General features: G+C 46.2%; 1 protein-coding gene across 2 annotated transcripts in view; it reads left to right on the top strand.

Moving 5' to 3' along the window:
• CFAP61 (cilia and flagella associated protein 61) overlaps positions 1–12708 on the top strand; it is a 258593-nt gene that overhangs the window by 198849 nt on the left and 47036 nt on the right. For both annotated transcript variants that reach the window (XM_082359538.1, XM_082359537.1), the window contains 2 exons: positions 741–832; positions 6698–6903. In XM_082359538.1, the coding sequence (XP_082215664.1) occupies positions 741–832; positions 6698–6903 (298 nt within the window). The remainder of the gene's footprint in view (positions 1–740; positions 833–6697; positions 6904–12708) is intronic.

Below are 12708 nucleotides of genomic sequence, written 5' to 3'. Positions count from 1 at the left end.
CCAGAAGGTTGATGGACCAACCCCCATAGTCATCCGTGGACCCCTAGGGGGTCTGTGAACCCTAATCCAGTAAACAAAACATCAGGCTAAAGAGACAAAAGCCCTGTATTGCAGTCCTTGTGTTTATCTACCCAACTAAATGGCCTCCGAGAGGTCGTGATCTTCTTCTCACTCTGGATGAGACCTTAGGAAAGGTGGTGGACGTAGGAAAGGAAGACAAAGCATGGGTGTCAGAGGCTGATCAGAGCTAGACCAGGCTCGGGCTTCTAGGGCAAGCTAGAAATAGTAAGTTTCATAATACGAGTTTTCTAAAGCATTGAACAAGAACTTTGTTGATTTTCCTTATAACATTTACTTTCTTAGTATTTTGGTTACATAGTGGAGGAGGATGGAGAATGGGAACACCACGGCAACATTTGTAGACCAAAGTCTTGGTTGGCTTTAGCAGGCAGAGATTAGAATGCCACAAGTTTTGGGAAATCAGGATGCACGGGATCAGCTTGGCACATCTTGGAACATTGGTGGCTATATTTTGGGTTATAACGGCACATTCACGTTGATTTTATTAAATAAAATAAATCGCAGGGTGTTCCTTGCTAATAGAGGTACTTGAGTGGGAAAGTTTGAGTAGCATACACCATGGCAGGCATCTCTGGTTGTCCCGTGGTACAGATGTAAGCCCTGTTACCCAGTTGTTACCCGACTGAATTAAAATGTGGAAAACTTGCCATTTCCACCAGGAGGCATCCTCCCTGGGTCGTACCATTATCTGCATATCGCCAAGCCCGCCATCCCAACCCCACTGGAGGTACAAATGGCCCAGTCTGATTTTGTAAGTATTATTCCTGAATTTCATTTTACTTTCAAATATAACACTTTGTTTATGGGGGTAGGGGTGAAATTCTTAATTCAGTCTCTAGTGTAATGTATTGGTTCATGCATCAGAAAGCCATGTGGCAGTTTGGCCCCCAAAACGGCCCCCACTGACTCCCACCCCTTGGTATTCATGTCCTTGTATGGTCCCCTCCCACACTGACTAGGGCTGACCTGTGTGGCCAGCAGAATATTGTGGAAATGACAGTGTGTGACTTCCAAGGCCAGGTCCTGAAAGATAATACAGCTTCCAACTTGCACCCTCCTGGGTCACTGCTGCCATACTGTAAGGTCACCCAGGCGGCCCTTCGGGAGGTTCACGTGGAGAGGGATTGAGGATTTCTGCACCAGCCTGTCATGTGATGGAGCCACCGTGGAAGTGGTCCTCCAGCCTTAGTCCAGCCTTCAGATGATGCAGCCCTGGCCAACATTTTGACTAAAACGTACAGGAGACCATAAGCCAGAATCCCCCAGATAAGCTATTCCCAATTTCTGACTCCCAAAGACTGAGGTTATAAAAATGTATTGTCATTTTAAGCCATTTATTTTTTAGAGCAGTTTTAGGTTCACATCAAAAGTGAGAGGAAAGTACAGAGATTTCCCATATACCCCCTGCCCCCATTCATGCACAGCCTCCCCCATTATCAACATCCCCACCAGGGCGGTACATTTTTTACAATTGATGAACCTACGTTGATGCATCATTATCACCTAAAGCCCACAGTTTACATTACGGTCCACTCTTGGTGTTGTACATTCTATGGGTTTGGACAAATGTATAATGACATGTACCCACCATTACGGTATCATGCAGAGTGGTGTCACTGCCCTAAAAACCCCTCTGTTCCACCTATTCATCCCTCCCTCCCCCCCCTGCAACTCCTGGCAACCACTAACCTTTTTACTGTCTCCATACTTTTGCCTTTTCCAGAATGTCATAGAGTTGGAATCATACAGCATGTGGCCTTTTCAGATTGGCTTCCTTCACTTAATAATTTGCATTTCAGTTCGCTCCATGTCTTTTCGTGGTGTGATAACCCATTTCTTTTTAGCCCTGAATAGTATTCCACTGTCTGGGTGGACCACAGTTTATCCATCCACCCCCTGAAGGACATTAAGCCACTAAGTTCTGAGGTAGCCTGTGATGAATCCATAGATAATTAAAATAACCACCTCTGTGGCAATAGCAAGTAAATTGCTTAGGGTCTGGGATGTCTGTCCAGGCCCCCCTGTTCTCCTGCCCTCCCTGGATGACACAGGAAGGGCCAGCGAGGTGAAGCTGAAGCTGCGTGTGCTTGGGGGTTGGGAGGGGCGTTCCCTGTGTTTAAGGTAACTAGAAAGGACACAGCGTGGTTGGTCGGTTGGTGAGCTTCTCAGGTAAGATTATCGGACATTCGGTCCCAACTGGTGTTTGTTGTCAACTGGGGTTTCCTTTCTGGTGCGTCGTGTTCACTTTTTCGTCAGTGAGGCAGATGCTGGAGGTTGCCTGCTTCCACTCCCATTTTCTCATCCTGAATTTTTTTGAGGGTTAATGATCTGACTAACTTAAAATAAGCACATCTCCCAGATTTCCTTGAGAATGAGGTCAGCCATGTGGCAGGTCCTGGCTAATGAGATGTAGTAGAAGCTGCTGGAAAATCCATAAGGGGGAGCAGACTCCAGATGTCCCAGGCTCCTGGCCCCTCACCCTCTCTCTTCGGGAAGTCAGAATCCCAGCTCTTCCGTCGACTTCCCATGGACTTTGGACAAGTTATCAACTCCTCTGCATTTCTGGGGTTATTAGGGATCACATATAAAGTAACACTGCCTTCAAGGAATAAAACAGGTGACCCATCAGTGGTGGATGTTGTTAATTATAGTTCCAGAAAAATAATGAAACCTGGTTCTTCCAAGGAAAGGATGGATGCTGTGTGTTTAAAACTTATTTCCCTTGGGCCTTTCCCAGATTCTTTCAGGTGTGTCCTGTATCCACAGTCTGATGCAAGATGTTCTTACAAGTCAAGAAAGGACCGTAGCGAACGGTGCTCCAGTCTCCACTGCTGTGTAACAAAACTTAGGGACACGAAGCAGCCATTGGATTCCGCTCACAGATTCTGTGGGTCAGAAATTCGGACAGTACACGGTGGGAATGGGTTCAAAAGCTAGGAAATACTGGACTTGGTTTCACACAGGATCAACCAGATTCTTCAAGGACAGTGTGTGATTTCTGACATGCAGTGTCATTTATTTATGAACCACTGGTTCTCTCTCGGAATAAAGTCAGAGGAGGAGCCAAAGGGAGTTTTAGATAATGAGAGTTTTGATAAGAATGGAACTTGAATAGCTTCTTTGGCTGGTGCCGTGACCGTATTTGAGCAGGAACCCTGACTGTAATTAACCGTTTTGCCAGGTGGGCCTCCTTTTTAATTAGTACAGAAGATCTAAACAGATTTTTTTTTTCCCCATTTTATTCACCAAGAAAAAAAAATGTAGGATGGTTCCATGGCAATCTTTTGGATTTGGAATTAATTTGATTAAGTGAAATTGTTGCCAAAATGGTCAGGCAGTCGCCTAAATATGGCCAGTGGATCGAGAATGGAGCCCATTGAGCAGTATTTCACTAGAGAAACTAAATTACTGTTCTCGCAGCAAATGTAGTACAGATGAATCTCATCAGACTCTTGCAGCACTCATGCATCGGGATATTTAAGTAAGGAGATGCTTTAGTAATTCATGAGGTAACCCGACAAAAGGAAGACAGGGGACCCCAAGTCGTCTACATAATGAACGGATCCGCAGATTCCAGTCCGCATGCTTTGTTGGCTTATCCTCCGCGGAATAAAGAAATTTGTCACAACAAACTCTGCCTGGGTACCATTAAATTTAAAATTGTGTATTCATCGTGGGAGCTGGGAACCTGGTTTCTTGCACGCCGAGTCTGATTACCCCTGGGTCTTCCGTTTGGCATGAATTCCAGAGCCATATTCCAATCTTTGTCAAAATCGTAAAGGAGCTCAAAAGGATAATTATATTCAGGAAAAAAGGAAGAGAAAAAAAAGAAAACCACATCAGAACCCGTTACTCTGTCAAAATTTTAAACTCAACACCCAAATCTCCTAACAATTTATTCATATACTTAAAGGAAGAAACTAGCTACATCCCACAGAATTGGAAAGTGTATGAAATCATCATCATCGTTAGCCCAGAATCCCTCACCGGGTGGCAGGGCTGGAAGCTGCCTTAAGTCCTTGTTTAGTGGAGTGATTTTCTGGGAGGATAAGCAGAAAGCATCCTGGACTTCACTGGATTTTCCCATCTGTCAGCAACAGTGACTGGGAATGACCTCAGAAATTTAGATAAGTCTGCCCAGCCCCACAGGGGTAACTTGTGTCTGAGAAACCCATCTGTAGGCGACTTGTCTTTCATGTCAATGAAAACTATTCTGATGCCACATGCCCAGGACGGTCCCCTGGTTATGTGATCGCAGTGCCAGATCTCATTAACAATGGTCACGGTCACTTCCAGAGTCAAGATGTGCTGTCTTTGCACCACTGGGCATTTCTTTCCTCCGTGTGCCTTTAAATTCAACCTTTAAATTAAAAAGTAAGGCCAACTCCCCTCCACCAAATAAACAGACCCAGGATGACACATCACTGGAAACGATGCTGACGACACAGCCCCTGTGGAACGGGGTGACCTCAGAGGGCGCGTGACGCTGAGACACCAGGCACGGAGTTACCGTGGCCCTCGAGTTGAGGTGCTCAGTATCCACTGAATCAGCCCCCAAGCTTGTGAGCAGAGGGTGGGGTATTCAGTGAAACCCTTTGCCAAGTCAAAAATATTGTCAGCCACGTGGCTGGATCCCGAGATGTACCCCTCTGATGCCTGAGTTCCCTTCCTTAATCACGCAGCATAAAGAAATGTCAAAGAGGAAGAGGAGGGTCCACCACCTTGTGGGATCTGCTGTCCACTGAGGCCAGGGAAACCTGGTGCTAAAACTATGCCAGAACTGTGGCCAGTGCCCCCTCTCCCAGACCCCCAGCCGCCCCACCAGCAAGGCCAGAGAGCAGCCCCTCCCCCAGACACTCATTCCACTTCACCAAGGCACCCCTGACTGCGAAGGGGCCTCCCCAGGGTCAGCTTTACTTGGTGGCTCATCATATCAAACGCTATTTCTGAACTAAATACACACAGAGCTATGAGAGTGACGAACGCGCCCGTTGCGAGCATCTCTAAGAATAAATACAAGACTTTAAAGACCATTTGAGTTTGGCACCAGCAGCTTTAGTCTTAGCCCCCTCCATTAACATTTTGTTAAAATGTTGACACAAAAACAAATAAACGATACCGTTTATTTTTATGAAAATAGAATGATTCTCTACAAATTATAAAACATTATAAATTTTTATACTATACTTCTATAGTATAAAATGTACTGGGAACATATTTTCCTGTTATGAAATAACTCACCAATAATTTCTATTGGATGCATTGCATCCCATCGTGTGCATATACCATTGTTGCGTTAGATAATACCTTACTGGGTGTTTTTTTAAACACTTTGCTATGGAGGTAGATTTCCTCTCTGTATCCATCCATCTCTATGATGCTGGGCCTCATGCACCTCCCTGGGGTGCTGTCCCCCACCCCCTTCCTAAGCTGTGTTTGTTCTGTCCCCCAATCTCGTGCATATCCTTGGGGCTGGGCCAGGACTTACCTGGCATCCCTCCTGTATGTCTCACCTTGTGCCTTTATAGTTGGCTGGTTCCTCCTCAGGGCTTAGTCACGTGATACACAAACACCCACCAGTTGCTTCAATTTACTTAAAAATCCAGTTAATCCGTGTGTCCTTGTTTAGACAAAGTCCCCAGGGGATGTCCGGGACTCAGTAAATGTTTGGGATCAGTGCAGTTCAACTTGCCCTGGATTTCTAAATGCCACATTCAAGTTCAGAGCAAAAGCTTAAATCTATATGCACTCAGGAGAGATTTACTGAGTGTTACTGTGTACTGAGTTCAGAGTCCAGGGGCAAAGTCTGTGGTTTCAGCCACCACCAGCCAAACCCAAGTTTGTCCACGGATGTTCTGTTTGTTGCTGGAGCCGGTGGGAAGCGTGTCTCTGGCTCGTCAGTCAGTGGCCATCAGGGGCTGAAATAGAAAAAGTGGTCGTGACTGGGGTAGAGGGGCATCTTTCCTTGTCGTTTGGGTTCACATGGTGGTTTAGCCAGTTTCTAGGCGACATAAAGCCATGAATCTACACCTTTCACAATTTACAAACTAACAAGTAGCCCACAGAATGGTATGTATATTTCCCGTGAACTTGAACCTTCTTCCCGGGAACAGACCCTACCAAACAGTTGAACCTCCGCAAACCCAGCTGTCAGGGATTCACCTTTTTCCTTGTTTCCTTTGTTCAAGTAGAACTTTAAAAACTGAAATTCCTTTTGCGCACGTTTGACTAGGAGGTTCTTCTCAAAATGGTGCTGTGAAAAAATTAAAGTTAACAGTCTTTTGACACCGCGCAGGAGAGAATAGACCCACCTACTGGCTGTGCCAGGTATTGAATAACGGAGAATTGACCGTAACCTAGCAACTAATTTAGAAACGTGGAGCGATATAATCACAGTGTCAAATACCCTGAGGAACTTTCAGTCATCAGATTCAAACACATGGTTTCTGACACGCACTTATCTTCAGTCGAGTTTGGTCAATATCTACTACTGTGATTTGCAACAGGCGATAAGCTCTAACCTGTCCATTATATTTGAAAAATAAATTGCTATGATAAAGTTCCCAAAGTCCAGAAATGTTTCTAACGTTGTTTTTCTGATGCACTCCTCCGCCAGGGTTCAGAAATAGTAACAGGTAACGTGAAGAACGGGACTTACTTCCGAATCCACACCAACAAGTACAAGATGGTGGAAACCATCACGTGCCTTTCCAAAGTGCCTTTCCCTACCTCCAACTACATCCGCCTGTTCGGCCAGCACGAGCAAGTCCTCAACAACCTGTGCACTCGGTACAAGGACGGGCTGGTCCCAGACCTCTACAGGTGAGCTGAGCGTTGCCCTTTCCCGGGGGTTGGGGGGTGGGGGGGAATGCAGACACAGGCCATGGATGTCTTGTGAATGAGGGAGGTGTTTTGTAATGCGCCAGGAAGTACACGGGAACCCCTGGGAGAAGCTAGAGCTTCTCAACAGTGAAGAGTATGAGATCCACCAGCACTGGAGAGGCCCACGGAGAAGAGCACAGGCTCTTGGTGTGTCCACAAGTGGCCGCACGGCCATGCACAGGCCTGGGTCCCAGACACATCCGTGCACGGCCTCCACGCCACAGATGATATTCAAGTCTCTCTTGAGACACAGGCTGCTAAGAGCAGTGGTCAGAAACGTAAGAGGTCGATTTGGGGACAGGATGGAGGTACCTGGTCCTGGGGGGAGTTCCAGCACCCCGGACGGCTGTCTGTGACCCCAGCCTCCTCCTCACGGCACGTGCTCAAGCAGAGGGGGCGACCATTTGCCTAAGATGTTGGGAAGGAATTCTGCTCCAGCAGGTTGGTTAGACTGGGCGCTCTAGATCCCAGTCTTTCAAGTTCAGAGACACTCTCTTGTCCGATACCTCTAGGAAGGCTAGAACTGTAGAGTAGAAATCCACTTCTGGACGCAGTCTGCTGCTTAGAAAGGTTAAGAGAGTTTCCGTCTATCCACAAAACAAGATGGTGACAAATAGAGACATAGGACATAAGTCCTAGAATTCAGGGTCCTCAGTACCTGGGGCGGGGGGACAGTCAGGGTCAGAAGCAATCTCTCTTCCGTCTTAAAATCGTTTTTAAATTGTAGAATACATCATAGAAACAAAAAAAATAAATCAAACATGTACGTACACTTTAAAGGATAATAGTACTGGAAATCTATGTGCCTTACTTCAAAGCCCCTGTCTGATCACACCCCCTCCGTCTGCTGGGAGGTCACCACTACCCTGCAGTTTAGGTTAATCATTCCCTTTCTTTCCTGTAAAGTAGGGATCAGCAAACTTTCCCTATAAAGGTCCGGATGGTAAATAGCTTGGGGACCACACGACTTCTGTCACATGTACTAAAGTCTGCCACCGTGCCGTGAAAGCCGCCACGGACCATCCATAAACAAAGGGACGTGGCTGCGTGCCAGTAAAACTTTGTACTGAAACGGGTACCAGGCCAACCCTTGTTTCAAAGGTGTGCCACGTACAGTATATAGTTTCCTAAATGATGCACTGGTTTGTTCTGCCTACTTTTGAATCAGTTCTGTGGCCCCTGGAGAAAGCCAGCCCTCCGTTTGGGGCCCCGTTTGCGAGCCTGCGCGTGGCAATGCGTGTAGCTGGAGTTTGTGCGTTTTCCCTGCTCTATGGAATTCCATGTGTAAGATAACTGTGTCACAGCTCCTCCGTCCATTTTCCTGTTGATTGATGTTCATATTGTTCCGGTTTGGTGCCATTGGCATCGTGGGCACACCTCCTGTGCAGGAATTTCTCTCGGGTGTACTGGGTGATGCCCAAATGTTCCCCATGGTCGCGGTGTCTGTTCCCCTCCCTCCAGCCGGCCGTGAGAGCCCTCCGCAGCCCTGGCAGTCCTCGGCACTGTTCAGCTTGAACATTTGGCCACCCTGGTGGTGTGGAAAGGTGTCTACCCAGGGTTTCAGTGTTCCCTTCCCTGATTTCTAATGCAGTTTAGTGCCTTTTCATTTGTTTGTGGGCCATTCATGGTAGTTTCTGGGGAAATGCCTGTTTATGACATTTGTCCCTTTTTGGGGGGGCGGGGGTCGTCTTCTCTTACTAACTCACAGGAATTGTTCGTATATTCTGGATACAAACTTGGTTGTTTACGTTTCCTTCACATGTCTTCTTCCATTCTGAGGCTTGTCTTTTCACTTTCTTTATGGTGTCAGTTAACAGATATTCTTCATTTTAACATCATCTGTCTTTTTCCGGATGTCTTGGATATTTTTGTCCCTTTGCTCTTCCAATAGTTTTACAGTAAACTTGTGACGCTCCATGAAAAGCCCCACTGGATTTGATAGGAAATGCATTAAACCTTAGATCAATTACGTAAGAGTTGACATCTTTGATATTAATTTTAGTATCATAACATACTAGTTAACCCTTGAACTATAGTGTCAATATAGTCGAAAGTCGAAAGTCTGAGTATAACTCACCTTCTGCCCTCTGTGTCTGTGGTTCCACATCCTCGGATTCAACTAAGGGCCGATCAACCAAGCATGGATCGTGTAGTACTATAGTATTTACTACTGAAAAAAATTTGTGTGTAAGTGGATCCACGCAGTTCAAACCACAATTGTTCAAGGGTCAGCTGTGTAGATCTTGATTTATGTGGGTCTGTTTAATATCTTTCGATAAAGATTTATCATTTTCTCCATCAATGGCTTGCTTAATTTTTGTTTGATATGATCCAAAGTTCTTTATATTTTTATTGCTGTTGTAAATATCATTTTCTTACTGATTGCTTCTATATAGTGTATAGAAATGCGCTTTTTTATGGTTTTGAATTCTGCAAATTTGCTAAACTCCCTCATTCATTCAAATAATTTACCTGTAGATTCTTTTAGATTTTCCACACAAAAAAATTATATCATCTGCAAATAATGACAGTTTTGCTTGTTTCTTCTTTTTAAATCTTTGTAACTTTTATTTCTTTTTCCTATCTTACTTCACTGGCTAAGATTTGTGGTAAAATTTGGGATAGAAGTAGTGAGGGATGACACTCTGGCCTCATTCTTAATTTTAAAGGGAATTCGTTCAATATTAAGTGTGTGACGTTTGCCATACATATTTTTGTAGACACCCTTTATCAGGATAAGGAAGTTTCTTTTTATTACTGGCTTGCTAAGCATTTTTATCATGCACAGATTTTTATATTTTCCCAGAAAGAGTACCTAACTTTTGAAACCTTTTATGTGTGAGGATATCTTCCTATATGTTTCCCATTATAAACTACATTTTGATAAAGTATCAAATTCCTTGATCATAGGCTTCCCCTCCTCAGATCTTTGTAGACATGACTCCAATATTTATTTAAAATAAAGAAAAACACAAGTATTTAGAAAGTGAATTCATTTGTTCCTCAGCTTGTGGGTAGGATTTTATTGTTGCTCTTAATCTTACGCAAAATATATGAGTTAGAGGGGAATCAGTTGTTCGTCAAAGAACATTTTTATGGGAGCTATGTATTAAGAGTCTTCTCTGAAAAGAAATTGTTTTCAAATTTGACCAAATTCAGTTTGTTTTCCCTGAGAAGAAGAGATGCTGAAAGAGACAGACTTTGTGAGCTTGAGACCACTGGTCTGGGCACAGCTGTTAACTGAGGACAATAATAATTTTAAAAGTGAATTTGATTTGCTAGGAGTGAATATTTGGGATGGCAAAATGGGACAACACTGGCTATTAGGACGTGCCAACTGACATCTGTAAGAAAGGGGACAGGGGGATGGTGGCTGATCGTGTTCTAGCATGGTACCCAGGGCTCCGCCAGGCCCCGTCCGCCCCTCCCGGATGCCTGTTAGCGCACGAGCAGCTGCGGCCACGTTCTTTCCAAGTGCCACGAAATGCTGCCAGGGCCCGTGCTGACTCTTGGCCCGGCACTGCTCGCCCTCTCTGTTGTCAGACCGACTGGCAAGGCTCTTTCCAAGCAGGCAGGGTGAATGGTTTAGCTGATTTTGGCCGAGATATGATTACCGATTGTTTCCCTGACCAAGGCAGCACCAGCAACATCTCTTGTTCAAATCTGGGCGCGTTTCCATCTGTTGCATCTGGGGGTACCTTCCTCCAGGCTGGGAGGGCTGACCGTTAATCAGCCGCTCTGTCTTCTGCAAGACAGACATGACCTCAAGGTCAAGTTCCTCTCCGGGTTCAAAGAAACCCTCTGGATCCTTTCTCTCCACTTCCCTCAATCTATTCTCACCCCATCAAGGGCCAGGACAGAGGAGGTGCTGGTGGCCCCAGTGGGAGTTGTGGCAGCCACGCAGGCAGACGCTGTAGCAGCCGAGGCCTCGCCAGCCGTGGCTCTGGCTGCCTGCGGACAGGCTCCCTTGGAGCCGTTTGGGGACACGTGGGAGCTGCCGAGCGGTCAGCCGCTGTGATACCCAGGCCGACAGCTGTCACAGGACAGCAGTGCCGCTGAGGGTCTGGAGCCAGGCTGGCTTGGCTTCTACCTCTGTTTCATCCTTTGTCTTCCCCTTGGCGCTCCAGTGCAAACCACTGGTGATGGAGAGAATCAATTCACCACTGGTGACTGTGTGTGTGCGTGCGTGTGAACGTGTGTGCCTTTGTGTGTGAGTGTGTCTGTTAGTGTGTGTGAAAGAGAGAGAAATAAATTGATGGGTTGACGGATTTAGCACTTTGGAAAAAGAATGGAGTCCCTGTAATTCATCTGTTCCTTTCTGAACCAACCAGCATTGAAAGTCACATAACAAATGCGTTAGAAAATGGACCTTTCCACAATCTTCCCCTCGGAGCACCTGTGCCCTGAAGTGTCCCACGCACATGTGCACACGCGTGTCACAGCCCCTGCAGCTCCCACCCACCCCCTTTGATGATGTTTAGGAGGAGCAGCTCCTTCCCTCCACCTGCTGCTGCTGCTTTGCCCTCAGACACTGGGGAAGAAGCAGCTTCCATGGGGGTGCCAGGAAGTCGGAAATGGGAACCGTGCATGGAGAGGAAGGGGAGGCCGAGGCGGGTCCCTGCGAAGTCCCCATCACGGGGCTCTAACAAGGCCTGTCCCGTGTCCTCCCTGCTTCCTTACCTCTGCCTCATCTTCATTTACGCCACTTAGCGGTGGCCCTGCAAAGAAAAGCTCCTGCCTACCGACTTCCCCCGCACCATGGCCTTAATTAACAGTCTGTAGCATCCTTTATCCTCACGGCGTGAATAGGTCTTGCCCTGGCTTCTTTGTGTGAGCCCATCAGATACTCATAAACCTTGATTAAATCACCTCTTCTCACATCTTAACGTGCTCAGCTCTCAAAGGCTGCCCTCGCCCGGCCCTCTCCTCCTGCGAGCGCTGCGTCCCCCTCCATGCTTCCCAAATGCTCGGATGCCTACTTTTAATGGGTAAGTGCTGCTGTGCACAGTGTTCTAAATGGGATTTGATCAGGCCCTTTAAAAGGCTGCCGTTACCTTTTTGAACCACGAAGCCCAAGGAGTGACTCCCTCGGGAAAACTGCCGTGCGCCATCTCTGTCTTCAGAGAAGCCAAGTAAGACGCTGCCAGCCCGCGCAGCCTCCTAATTCCCTTATTAGACTGAATTGGAATCATTTAATCATGACTTACGTGTTTTTCAGTTCCCCTGTAGTCAGTGGCCTTGTGCTATGCCCGGTAGGATATCACACACTAAATTCTAGGTGCCCATTTTTCCAGACTTATCAAAATTTTATTGAACTATGGCTGCCCACTCCAACTTGGCAATTTTTTGGTGCATACCTAAAATTTGTTGGATAATAGTTCTCCCAAGATGCAACTTTCCCTGTTGGCTGCTTACCGAGTCACCCACCTGCCATTCTGGAGACCCTTTAGATCAGTGTTCCTGTCCGTCTTTCATTTCAGATAATGCCAATTCCATTTCATAGACTTATAAAGAATCCTTTTACAAGTGATTTGCTAAAATCAAAATCCATCCTCTTGGGACTTCCCTGGTGGTCCAGTGGTTAAGACTCCGTGCTCCCAATGCAGGGGGCCCAGGTTCGATCCTTGTTCAGGGAACTAGATCCCGCATGCCACAATTAAAGATCCCACATGCCACAATGAAGATCCCTCGTGACTAAGACCTGGCACAGCCAAATAAATAAGTAAATAAATAGATAAATATTTT

The sequence above is a fragment of the Balaenoptera borealis genome, assembly GCF_965194805.1.
Source record: "Balaenoptera borealis genome assembly, chromosome: 16".
Classification (NCBI taxonomy): Eukaryota; Metazoa; Chordata; class Mammalia; order Artiodactyla; family Balaenopteridae; genus Balaenoptera; species Balaenoptera borealis.
This window is presented reverse-complemented; position numbering and strand designations above follow the sequence as displayed.